Below are 12,068 nucleotides of genomic sequence, written 5' to 3'. Positions count from 1 at the left end.
AAAGGGGGAGTGCTATAAATCAATTGGTGGATGTCCATAACCGGTCCGGTCCATAACCGGCCCATACACTTAGAGAGAGACGGTCCAACCCTAGAGAGAGAGAGGTGGCCGCGAGACTTGGAGAGGAGAGAGAGGTGGCCGCGAGACTTGAAGAGGAGAGAGAGGTGGCCGCGAGACTTGGAGAGGAGAGAGAGGCGGCTACAACTTGCATATTTCCTAATTCGTTTATGTTTATGATTTGTAATCTTTCCTATTATTGTATTTCCATTTATCTCTCGTGTAACCCCTATATAAAAGGAATACTTATTCATTAATATTAATATATAGAAACTTACATTTCTAAATCCTTAAGTTTACAACAATTTTTTATTTTTTTAGATTTTTTTTTTTAAATATTTATTTATTATATATATAAAGAACAATAACATAAGAGTCTTTTGCCATTTAGTGAAGAAGATATTTTTGAAAATGTCCTTTTAGTGGTGGTAAAAATGAAAAATGGTAGCATGAAAGTGGTAAACATGTAATTTTCCCATTAAATTATTGGATAGTTTGGTAATTTGGATATATATAATTCTAATCGTTTTGAATTAAACTTTTCTGATATTTTAAAAAGAATAATTGAATATTTCAAAATTTTGGATAATTTTGTATACAAATATTCGATTTTGCAAAATATATTTTGAATTTTTGGATGTTTATTCAATTTTTTATTTTGTTTTAAGGTCAATTAAATATTTTGGATATGAAATTTTATGATTATTTGGAAAAAAAATTATGATTATCAGTCAATATTTTTTGGGAAAATTACATATTTACCACTTTCATGCTATCACTTTTCATTTTTGTCACCATTAAGGGGACATTTTTAAAAATATCTTTTTCATTAAGTGACAAAAGACTCTTATGTTCTTGTTCTTTATATATATAATAAATAAATATTTAAATAAAAAAATCTAAAAAAAATAAAAAATATTTTTTTTAATTTTTTTCCAATTATACTATTTCGAAATTCAAATCCTAAACCCTAAAACTCAACTTTAAACCCTAAACCATCAATCATAAGAAAAATATCGACTGATAATCATAATTTTTTTTCCAAATAATCATAAAATTTCATATCCAAAATATTTAAATTGAACTTAAAACAAAATAAAAAAATAGAATAAACATCCAAAAATTCAAAATATATTTTGCAAAATCGAATATTTGTATACAAAATTATCCAAAATTTTGAAATATTCAATTATTCGTTTTAAAATATCAGAAAAGTTTAATTCAAAACGATTAGAATTATATATATCCAAATCACCGAAAGTATCCAATAATTTAATTGAATTATCCGAGTAAAGATAAACCAAAACCAATAATTTTCCGGTTTTAGTTTTGTTATTGGAGTTAATCCAAATCAAAGATTACCAGAAATAATCGGTACCGAAATTTCAAATGATACCCAAAATAACCGATCCGGCTACAGAATCTCAAATCCAACTTATGCTGAATCTGGCTTTTCGATTGTAGAAGAGCTAATATATTTCATTAATTAAAGAGAGAGAAAAAAAAGATTTAAAAGAAAAACTCAACAACGCATGGGACCGCGTGATTCGTACGCGACGCACATCGCAGGAGATAAATGTGGTTAAATCTGCACCCCAGAGACATTCAAATCTAACGGACAAGAATAATAACAAGCAAACCCTAGAAAAGAAAAGGCATATCTCCCTTCCTCCGCCGTATAAAAAGCAACCACTCGCTGACTTCTCTCTCTCTCCCCTTAGTTTTTTTCATTCCCAATAATCTCTTGTCTATCTCGAACATAATAACATCATGTCTGACGAAGAGCACCACTTCGAGTCCAGCGACGCCGGAGCTTCCAAGACCTACCCTCAGCAGGCTGGTAACATCCGTAAAGGTGGTCACATCGTCATCAAGGGCCGTCCTTGCAAGGTATAGATAGCTCCTCGATCTCGTTATCATGATTCTAGATCCTTCGATTCGATGATTGTTTTGTGATTAGATGGTTTGTATTTAGGCTGCAGTAATTAGATCGTGTAGTTTCTGGTAATTTCACGGCTTTCTTATCTCTTTGATGGTGATTTTGTAAAATGGAAAAGAAACATAGATATATATATATATATAAGACACAACAGATCTGAGAGTCCTAGTTTGTGTAATGAATAACAAGAGCTGACCTTGTGGTATTTATTTTGGGGTTGATAAGGTTGTTGAGGTTTCGACTTCGAAGACTGGCAAGCACGGTCACGCCAAGTGTCACTTTGTTGCTATTGATATCTTCACTGCTAAGAAGCTTGAGGATATTGTTCCCTCTTCCCACAATTGTGATGTAAGTTGATAAAAAAGTACACAATTTAACTAGATTTGGTTGGTATATGATTAAGATTTGTTTTTTTTTCTTTTGTGACAGGTTCCACATGTGAACCGTGTTGACTACCAGCTGATTGATATCTCTGAGGATGGCTTTGTATGTCCTCTCATCGCTCAAGCTTTGTTATTTTTTTCTCCCTGGACATGTTTGAAGTTGTTAATATTTTTATCTGCTAACGTTACAGGTTAGCCTTTTGACCGACAGTGGTGGCACTAAGGATGACCTCAAGCTTCCCACCGATGACAATCTCAGCGCTCTGGTTAGTTTCTTGCCTTTTCTTACATTTATTACTCATTTTCTTCTTTTTTTTTGAGATTGTGAAAATGAATACAATTCTTCGTATAAATGCAGATGAAGAGTGGATTTGAGGAGGGAAAGGATGTGGTGGTGTCTGTCATGTCTTCAATGGGAGAGGAGCAGATCTGTGCCGTCAAGGAAGTCGGTGGTGGCAAGTAAACAACCAAGTATCATTCTCTCTACACGGAGGATAATCTTATTTCCCCAGTTGTTATAAGAACAAAAACATGTTTTTCCCTTTTCTCTAATTTGGACCATTTCTGTGTTTCACTTGTTGCTACACAACCATTATCCTATTGGTTTTGGATTGTTTAAAAGCTCGGTGTTTTAAACAAATGACATTCTTAATCTCTATTCCTATTATCGTTAATGTCATCTTGTGCTTGGTTATGCTTTTCACCTAGCTTGTGTTTAAGCAACCTGGTATATCTTCTACATGTGATTCCTTTACATCTTTAAGAATCACAAAACGATGTATAACGTCCTATCGCATTTTTACTGAATAAGAGTATTGTTAGTTATTGCCAATGAAGAAGGTAAAGATAAGTGTACGAGTCACGATCTTACACAAACATTAGTTATAAACTCATGAACACAAACAGAATTAGTAAACAGAGTTCAATGTTATCTCTTTCGAAAAACTGGAATTAGTGTGCGTGTCACAGTTCATTCTACTCTGAGAATCTGATGATAGTACCGCACCAATCGTCAGGTACACTCTCTCTCAGTTCGCCGTTGAGCGCTCTCTGTGAATGAGGAGTCGCAGCCTGTTTAGGAGATTAACAAAGCACAATGGTGTGAGATTCATCTTCATCTAAGAGACATGATTTACTTTAAGGCAAAAAAAAGTGTCTATAATCTAACCTTCACAATGTAGACATCGATTCCGAGCTTCGCAATCATAGCAGCTTCTGCTATCTTTGTTTCCATCCCACCCGTTGTATCATGGGCCGCAACAGAGGTTTGAACTGTTTTTGATTCCAAAATCAGACTAACTTTTGAACTAATCACATAGTTAGAGAGAATATTGGTTTTTTTTGTCTTTACCTTTCTTGTTTGTGAGGTCCAACACTGGATTCACAACCTTCCAGCTTCCATCTTCTCCAACAGCTGCATCCATGAACGGTAAGAATTAGGCCTAAGACTTGGAAATATCATTTAGAAAGAAACGGTAAAAGTTTGGAAACTAACCGATCTCTTTCAAGAGCACAGCATCATTCTCTGAAGGTGGTCGATCGAAAACACCATACACATCTGTCTTTGTAAAGAGTTACTCAGATAACAATTGAGTAGGTAGAGGGAGATAGAGAACAAATTAAGAAACGCAAAAGCTGATTTCTAAATTAGCAAAAAGGATACGAGGAAGACAACATATTCTGGCTTCAAATGATCTGCAAGATGACGGATGATAACATCACCACTCAATATGGTGCAGCCCTGTTCAGGACAAAGACTTTTTCAGCATTTCAAATTCTAAATGGACAAGAATCTGGACATATGTTTGGTATCTCGGGAGAGTGTGTATTACCAGTATATTGTCTAGCACTGCATCTCCATGGAGAACCTAGCCAGGGGAAAAAAAATGACAGTCAAAATTTGAGAAACATCTCTACCTAAAAGCCCGTGGTAGGATTCAAAAACTTACAGGGACAAATCCTGAATCGATTGTTTTAGCTACTGTTGCTAGATCCGCAGAAGCCACCTGATGCCAAACAGTAGTCTCAATAGAACTGAACTTAAGAAAGATGTAACGGGGAAAATAAAACAAGTTTTCAGTTGGCTCTTACGTCTCTTTTGGAGGTTGTCCAGCCACATGAAAATGGAGACATGCCGATTGTAGGAATACCCTCTGCAAAACAAGCATCAAGATTCATTGTTTCTTCTCAACAAAAACATAGTTTCATTCAGAGGAGAGAGAGTGAGAATAAACTTTAAGAGGTACCTCGTGCAAGCGCTCGTACAATCTCAAGATTAAGATTTGTGACCTGAAAAAAAAGGAAACATCAGAACAACAACAACTCCATAGTTGCTCAAATAAGAGTATTGGCTTTTTAGTAGACAGTCTCACAGATATGCGAGTAGCGACGAAACCAGCTTTGACAATAGGTTTCTCAAGTCCTCCTTTGTGAACACCTGATCTGCTTGCCTGAAAGTGTCCAAAGGAACCTAACAACCCACAACAGAACAACAAGCAGGTCAATGTAAAAGGACTAATCAAATATGTGCTTTGATCCTTTTCTCTAAGAGTAAAGCAGAGACGAGTCTAACGTGCAACAAGGAAAAAGACTAACCTGCGCCGTGAACAACAACAAACTTGCTAAACTCAGAAGAGGCCTGATCACCCAAGTCATCGACATCACAAGCAATCTCAGAGCTTCCAGGTCTCTTGCTCCAATCCATTCCAATAACCTTGCTTGGAGCCGAACCCTCCATCATAGCCTTACGTAACTGACACGCCACAGCTTCCAGATTCTCATCGTGAATCTCCTCCAGCTCGTTCTTCCGTGTAATAGCCGCACCTCCTATCATATCATTTACACATGTTATTGCTGTTACAAAGGTGGTCCACACAAGTATATCGATAGGACAAGAATCAAATCAGAATCAAAGCCATTTGGATCCTCCCATAAGACAAAAAAAACCTAAAAAATGCGATCTAAATCGAGCGAGGATGTGAAGAGACAAGAACTGGGATCAAAAGGACATACAGACCAAGTTTCACAATGCAACGAATTGATCTGGTCGGTCTCTCAGATAGATTCAGCTCCATAGTTTCGTGTCTCTCGTCTTAAATGGTCAACGGCGTGTCACTCCCCCGCTCTAACTCAACTTCATCGTACTACTACACTCGTTCTCCTCCTCTTTGCCATTTTCTTTCACCGGAAAGATTCCACGTAATACTTTTTCAACGAAGCCCATTTGTAACGGGCTATTATTGGGCCTGGCCCATTTTAATTTATCAAGCTGTAAACACAATTTTCTCAGACCGAAGTATGGTTCATTCATTTTAAGATTTCGGTTAGATTCGCGGTTTAGCTTCAAGTTCGTGATTGGTTTTGATTATCTTCTGTATGAGGGGACAGAGACACGCTAGTTCTGTTCTGCCTTCACCTGTACCACCGACAAATTGTTTTATTTTTTTTCTTGTTTACGTTTATAGAACGTAGAACAACATCGTCGAGATCCAGTCCAAGATTCGTCTTTTTATATTTATTGAGCTTATAAGGTTGGATCCGAACACACTCAATCTGAACGCTTTTTGTGAGCATCCTCTCGTTTTCAATCACTTTTTACAGCTTAAATTCCATCGCGTTGTTGAGATGAACTGATTCACTCCAATTTATGTTTCTTTCTTGAAGCTGCTGATCTGGGTTGTCTGAAAGATCTTCACTTTGGTTCGGTTACATCTCACTTCTTGTGAAAATGGAGACGGAATCGAATCTCGTCTTGCGGAAAACGGAGCTTAAGTCATACAGTCACAAACACTTCCACTCAACCAACGCGTTAGAGATCCTGAGAGAATCCGTTCGAATCCTCCGGTACAATCTCGGTGCGTTCATGCTAACCGCCGCCGTTTTGATCTGCCCCGTCTCCGCTGTCCTCTTACCAAACTTTCTAGTTGATCACTCGCTGGTGAACAAACTCACGGTGAAGCTCCTCTTAGTAGCCAAGTCGAGCGGTCTCCCTCTCCAGCCTTTCGTGAAACACTCTTGTCAGAAATTCGCCGAGACCGCTGTTTCGTCCGCGATGTGTTTCCCTCTGTTCGTCACCGTGTCGCTCTTGTCTAAAGCAGCGGTGGTTTACTCGGTGGACGCTACTTACTCGAGGGAAAAGGTCGAGATAAACAAGTTCTTGGCAGCTTTGAAGAAGCTTTGGAAGCGAGTTGTGTACACTTACCTGTGGGTTTGCATTCTGATCGTTGGCTGCTTCACTTTCTTCTGCGTTCTCCTCGTATCAATCTGCAGCTCCTTCTCTGTCCTCGGCTTCTCTCCTGATTTCAATGTCTACGGAGCCATCTTAGTCGGTTTAGCGTTCTCCATCGTTTTCGCCAACGCTATCATAGTGTGCAACACGGCGGTGGTGATCTCGGTTCTTGAAGATGTTTCAGGGGCGGGAGCGTTGGTGAGAGCTAGTGATCTGATCAAAGGGCAGGTTCAGGTGGGGCTGTTGATATTCTTGGGGTCGACTTTGGGGTTGGCGTTCGTGGAAGGGCTGTTTGATCACAGAGTGAAGAAGGTGAGTTATGGAGATGGGTCTTCGAGGCTATGGGAAGGACCTCTGCTCGTGGTGATGTATTCCTTTGTGACGCTTATAGATTCGATGATGAGTGCGGTGTTCTATTTCAGCTGCAGAGTTTATTATAGTATGGAAGCTTCTTCTGTAGGCGAAACTCATCCAATAATGATGGATACTGTTGAGGTTGTGGATACTTAGCAATGGTTTTGGATCAGACTCAGAAGCGTATTAATTGAAGATGTATATCAATGATGTGTTACAAAAGATATACATCACTAATAATATGCTGTGAAACTTTTGTTTGGCAAGATTTGTTGGATTCAACTAAGACTCAGGCGAATGGACATGTAAGGGTATTAGTTGAAGAAGATGTAGTTTTATACATTTTTTGCAGGGCTGGGCAAACAACCCGGATCCGAAGAACCGAACCCGATCCGAAAAAATAGTACCAAACCCGAACCAAAATTGATTAAATATCCGAACGGGTTCAAAATTTTGGTATCTAAAGAACCGAAACCGAACCCGACCCGAATCAAAGTATATCGGATACCCGAATGTAACCGAAATAGATTATATACCTAAATATATTACTTATTTTTAGATTTAATATATATTAAAAACATCTAAAATATATAAAATACTTTTAAGTTGTCTAAAATAATTGAAAATATATATAAATAGTCAGTTTTCACTTGAAAAAAAACTTAATGCATTTTGTAAGGTTTTCGTGTTATCGACTATACTAAGTGTTCAGATATGCCGCATAAGCTAAAAAAAACGTGCAATCATATTCACAGCCACACCTTTCAGTTTCAGATGAATAAAAACAGTGAAAATCAAAATTCCATTTTTTGTGAGGTTTACAAACCCCATCTATCATAGTGATTGATCTTCTCAACTTTCCAACCAATCCAAAAATGAATGTCCTATGAAAGTTTCTTTTGCTTCAAACACAGATGTTTGATTAATTATTATTTTGAGATTGTTTGAAATGTATTTTCTTGTCCCTGATTTATAAGTTTTCCACCTTCCAATTTCATTAGAAAGAGAGCTACCTTGATTTGATTAGCAACAAGGGCGACATATCTTTTGCAAAAGAGAGGGTTTCAGTCTTCGATAAATGCTGAAGAAGAGAGCCAACAGATTTCGAAGATGCAGCGTAAAGTCATGTCCATGTCCATTTATTACTTCTATGGTCTCAGCTATATTATGTTAATAATGTTAAAGGATCTATTTGCATTATCATATCTTACCAATGAGTTTCGATCTGTCCATAACCCTCTTCCGAGTGTCTAAATTCTCATATGTTATTGGTACAGAACTACCATTGTGCTTTGAAAGTCAGGTTACTATGTCAGTTCTGACTTTGCGACATGAGATAGAGTAAGAGGACCTGGCCTATTCATAAAGAGCATAAGTCATAACTAAAAGAACATTTGGTCTGTACTCATCATACATAAGAACACATGTAATATTTAGTTTTGGAAACCCTCCAATTATTACACGCGGACACTCCCATCCCAAACTTAGCCATCTATCGCCTGAGGAACGACCACTTCCTCACAAGAGAAAACCTTAAGGATAGAACTAGGCCTGAGCGTTCGGAGTCTGTCAGATTCAGTTCCATTCATTCAGATTTTTGGATTTTTGAGTACTATGTTCATAAGTCCCCTTCGGAGTTTACTAGTTTTCAGGTCAGATTCGGTTCGGATAAGATTATAGCATTGTGTGAAATCGCACAATTTTTTTTTAAAAAAAAACTTAAAAAACTAACAGATTGTACTTACTATATATATAAATTATTCAAAAATCTAATTTAAAACTAGTTAAACTACATAAACTAACTAAAAGTATTCAAAATAATAAATAAAACAAGTTACAAATCATTAAAATACTCTAAAATATCTAAATTACATTAATATATATATATACAAATATTAACATATTTAACCAATTTTGAATATTTTCGAATTCTAGTTCGGATTTCGGGTTATATCCAAACTCCAAAATACCTAGCTCTCAAGTCCCTTTTGGATATTTTGTATAATGGTACAGATGGGTATCGATTTTTTTTGTTTCGGACAAGGCTTCGGTTTGGGGGTAAAAAAGCCTAGGCCTAGACAGAACTATTGCGACTCTAATAACCCAACCAAAAATATACAACTTCTAGGAAGAGAAAGTTGATGCTCCCGCAACAAGAACACATCCACAAGGCGAACCCCCAAACCTGACCTGAAGTAACTTCCAAAAAAGCGATTTTACGACGGATAAATAAAAAATATGTGCCTATGATCAAACACCAGGCCATAACCAGCAAGCAATCTGGTATGGAAGCTAAAACTTGAGCATCTGGCTTTGCCATATACAAAACTGTTGCTAAAGACACAACAAACACCAACCAGAATGACCAAAACATCAATCAAGCGAAGACCATGACACTACAAGACCTTTCGCTTCTCCAATCCAACTCAAGGGAGCAGGAACCCGAGACACGAATCGATAAGAGACCACCAAGTTATACCCGCGGCTGACCCAACTAACTAGCCACACGACCTCCTTGAAGACCATGACCAGACATGAGCTCCTCAAAACAAAACCTTCTGTCTAACCAAATACGCATACTAATAAGATCAAAACATGAGATCTGCAAAAGACAGAAAAGGAAGCTACCTAGATCGGTGGTGGTGGCGTTAACAGAGCCGCCACGCGCCGATCACTGGAGTTGCAAAGTTTTACGGTTGAAGGAGAATGAGAGAGATGAAAATGCTATCAGATTATATAACATCTCAATCTCTAGTTTAATTTTTTAAATGACTTCTTGTATTCATGACATTTTTTTCTAGTAAATATTTTGATCAACTAACATTTTGTTGATAAAATCTTAAATTATTGGTGTAAAATTTTATTAAATAAGATATAAATTAATAGACAATTTTAATGATATAGTTATCAATTTAAAGAGGACCAGTTGATCTATTGTATTTAAGATAGAGAAATTTTGTAAGATAGAGAAATTTTGTAAGACGACACTAAATATTTTTAATCTTAAATATAGTATACAAGTGTCAAAATAACCAAAATATTTCATTAAATAAGTAAATATACACTTATACTCTTAGCATTAACTAATATTGATTTAGGGTTTAAATTTGAGGGGGAGGTTTTGGTGGGGTAGATTTAGGATTTTTTAAAAATAATTAAATAATTACCTAAAACTTAATATTTTTTTCTGTTTTCAAAAAAAAATTAAAAATAATTTTGAGAAAATTCGAAAATAATAAAAATTTAATATTCATAACTTATTATTCCAAAATAATAAAAATATTTTTTCTTATTTATTTATTTTAAATAATTATTAATATTTAGTCTTTTATCTATTTAATGAAATATTTTTCTCTTTGTATGATTTTTCTGATGAAAACATTATTGTTACCCCTGAAAATATGATTAGTGAAATAAAATTCATTAATTTTCTTAAAAAAACATATGCAATCTTTTGTGGCAATTTTCTATATTTTTTCTGGCCAAAGGCAAATTTCTATTATTCCTAATAAAAAAAAGGAAGAAGGTTCTGGAAACATGAAGGCATGTGCGTATATAAGAAACCCTCAAACCTCTCTCTCTTCTCACACCTTTTAACTCAAACCTAATTCTCTCTTCGCCGCTTAAAAAGCTTTTTCATCAAATCTTCACCGAAAGCTTTTCTTTGTGATAATGTCTGGTGGTAAAGGAGAAGGTCCAGCGATCGGAATCGATCTGGGCACGACCTACTCGTGCGTCGGAGTATGGCAACACGATCGTGTTGAGATCATCGCTAATGATCAAGGTAACAGGACGACTCCGTCTTACGTGGCCTTCACCGACTCGGAGAGGTTGATTGGTGATGCCGCCAAAAACCAAGTCGCCATGAATCCGATTAACACCGTCTTCGGTACGTAATCTCATCTCTACTCTCTGATCTGGCTGAATTGGTTTTGATTGTAGGAAGATCTTAGATTGCTTTATAGGAAGGAATCTTAATGGAATATTGATTAACCGCACGAAGATGCAATTCATTCTTATTTAGATATGGGTTGTGATTATAGGGTTGTAATTTTAATTTCTATGTATATTCTGGTTCTAGATCTGTGATGTTTATATGTAATTGATTATGCTTTTCTGATTTGGCTTGGAATGTGTGAATAATACTCTTTATTTATTTTTTAATTGTGACAGATGCAAAGAGATTGATTGGTAGAAGATTCAGCGACTCATCAGTCCAAAGCGACATGAAGCTATGGCCTTTCAAGATCATCCCTGGTCCTGCCGACAAACCCATGATCGTCGTCAGCTACAAAGGAGAAGAGAAGCAGTTTGCCGCCGAGGAGATCTCCTCCATGGTTCTCATCAAGATGCGTGAGATAGCTGAAGCTTACCTTGGCGTCACCATCAAGAATGCTGTGGTCACTGTCCCTGCCTACTTCAACGACTCTCAGCGTCAAGCTACAAAGGACGCTGGTGTCATCGCTGGTTTGAACGTCATGCGTATCATCAACGAGCCTACAGCAGCAGCCATTGCCTATGGTCTTGACAAGAAGGCGACCAGTGTTGGAGAGAAGAATGTCTTGATCTTTGATCTCGGTGGTGGTACTTTTGATGTCTCTCTTCTCACCATTGAAGAAGGTATCTTTGAGGTCAAGTCTACTGCTGGAGACACTCATCTTGGCGGGGAGGATTTCGACAACAGGATGGTTAACCATTTTGTCCAAGAGTTTAAGAGGAAGAGCAAGAAGGACATTAGCGGCAACCCTAGAGCTCTGAGGAGGTTGAGGACTGCCTGCGAGAGAGCAAAGAGAACTCTTTCTTCCACTGCTCAGACCACCATCGAGATTGACTCTTTGTTTGAGGGGATTGATTTCTACTCTGCACTCACTCGTGCTAGGTTCGAAGAGCTCAACATGGATCTTTTCAGAAAGTGTATGGAGCCTGTGGAGAAGTGTCTACGTGATGCTAAGATGGACAAGAGTACAGTCCACGATGTTGTCCTCGTCGGAGGCTCTACACGTATCCCAAAAGTCCAACAGCTTCTCCAGGATTTCTTCAATGGAAAAGAGCTTTGCAAGTCCATTAACCCTGACGAGGCTGTGGCTTATGGTGCAGCGGTTCAGGG

The 12,068-nt window shown here is 37.3% G+C and overlaps 4 protein-coding genes across 5 annotated transcripts; 3 read left to right on the top strand and 1 right to left on the bottom strand.

The window, feature by feature from the left end:
- The first annotated feature begins 1,713 nt into the window (after positions 1-1,713).
- On the top strand, positions 1,714-3,053 carry LOC106343098 (eukaryotic translation initiation factor 5A-2). The gene is made up of 5 exons (XM_013782233.1): positions 1,714-1,947; positions 2,222-2,344; positions 2,426-2,482; positions 2,571-2,645; positions 2,738-3,053. Exons 1-5 carry the CDS (start codon positions 1,828-1,830, stop codon positions 2,840-2,842), a joined length of 480 nt encoding a protein of 159 aa, XP_013637687.1. The 5' UTR covers positions 1,714-1,827; the 3' UTR covers positions 2,843-3,053.
- LOC106343097 lies at positions 2,922-5,573 on the bottom strand. The gene is made up of 12 exons (XM_013782232.1): positions 5,396-5,573; positions 4,975-5,205; positions 4,752-4,849; positions 4,626-4,668; positions 4,471-4,532; positions 4,329-4,385; positions 4,212-4,247; positions 4,043-4,120; positions 3,875-3,941; positions 3,731-3,793; positions 3,548-3,651; positions 2,922-3,450 (listed from the first exon to the last, which is right to left on the bottom strand). The coding sequence occupies exons 1-12, from the start codon at positions 5,451-5,453 to the stop codon at positions 3,355-3,357; spliced, it is 993 nt and encodes a 330-aa protein (XP_013637686.1). The 5' UTR covers positions 5,454-5,573; the 3' UTR covers positions 2,922-3,354.
- A 187-nt stretch (positions 5,574-5,760) lies between these two features.
- LOC106343709 lies at positions 5,761-7,243 on the top strand. 2 transcript variants are annotated; one of them, XM_013782999.1, is made up of 2 exons: positions 5,761-5,909; positions 6,043-7,243. In XM_013782999.1, exon 2 carries the CDS (start codon positions 6,107-6,109, stop codon positions 7,115-7,117), a length of 1,011 nt encoding a protein of 336 aa, XP_013638453.1. In that variant the 5' UTR covers positions 5,761-5,909; positions 6,043-6,106; the 3' UTR covers positions 7,118-7,243. The 2 variants fall into 2 exon arrangements, with proteins under 2 accessions (XP_013638453.1, XP_013638452.1); XM_013782998.1 differs by having other exon boundaries at positions 5,762-5,944.
- A 3,293-nt stretch (positions 7,244-10,536) lies between these two features.
- Positions 10,537-12,066, top strand: LOC106344571 (probable mediator of RNA polymerase II transcription subunit 37e; the record flags this gene model as incomplete). Its single annotated transcript, XM_013783927.1, has 2 exons — positions 10,537-10,850; positions 11,135-12,066. Coding segments are annotated over exons 1-2 (1,149 nt in total), but the record flags the coding sequence as incomplete, so codon positions are not given.
- Between the last annotated feature and the right edge of the window lie 2 nt (positions 12,067-12,068).

Source organism: Brassica oleracea, chromosome C5 (assembly GCF_000695525.1).
Source record: "Brassica oleracea var. oleracea cultivar TO1000 chromosome C5, BOL, whole genome shotgun sequence".
NCBI classification, from domain to species: Eukaryota; Viridiplantae; Streptophyta; class Magnoliopsida; order Brassicales; family Brassicaceae; genus Brassica; species Brassica oleracea.
This window is presented reverse-complemented; position numbering and strand designations above follow the sequence as displayed.

Bases quoted from the DNA above. Each gene is read 5' to 3' on its own strand.
- LOC106343098 (XM_013782233.1), top strand. From the start codon at position 1,828: ATGTCTGACGAAGAGCACCACTTCGAGTCCAGCGACGCCGGAGCTTCC. The intron at 1,948-2,221 runs GTATAGATAGCT...GGGGTTGATAAG, and splicing joins TCAAGGGCCGTCCTTGCAAG to GTTGTTGAGGTTTCGACTTC. The intron at 2,483-2,570 runs GTATGTCCTCTC...CTAACGTTACAG, and splicing joins ATATCTCTGAGGATGGCTTT to GTTAGCCTTTTGACCGACAG.
- LOC106343097 (XM_013782232.1), bottom strand. From the start codon at position 5,453: ATGGAGCTGAATCTATCTGAGAGACCGACCAGATCAATTCGTTGCATT. The intron at 5,206-5,395 runs GTCTGTATGTCC...ATGATATGATAG, and splicing joins TCGTTGCATTGTGAAACTTG to GAGGTGCGGCTATTACACGG. The intron at 3,652-3,730 runs GTAAAGACAAAA...AATCAAAAACAG, and splicing joins GGACCTCACAAACAAGAAAG to TTCAAACCTCTGTTGCGGCC.
- LOC106343709 (XM_013782999.1), top strand. From the start codon at position 6,107: ATGGAGACGGAATCGAATCTCGTCTTGCGGAAAACGGAGCTTAAGTCA.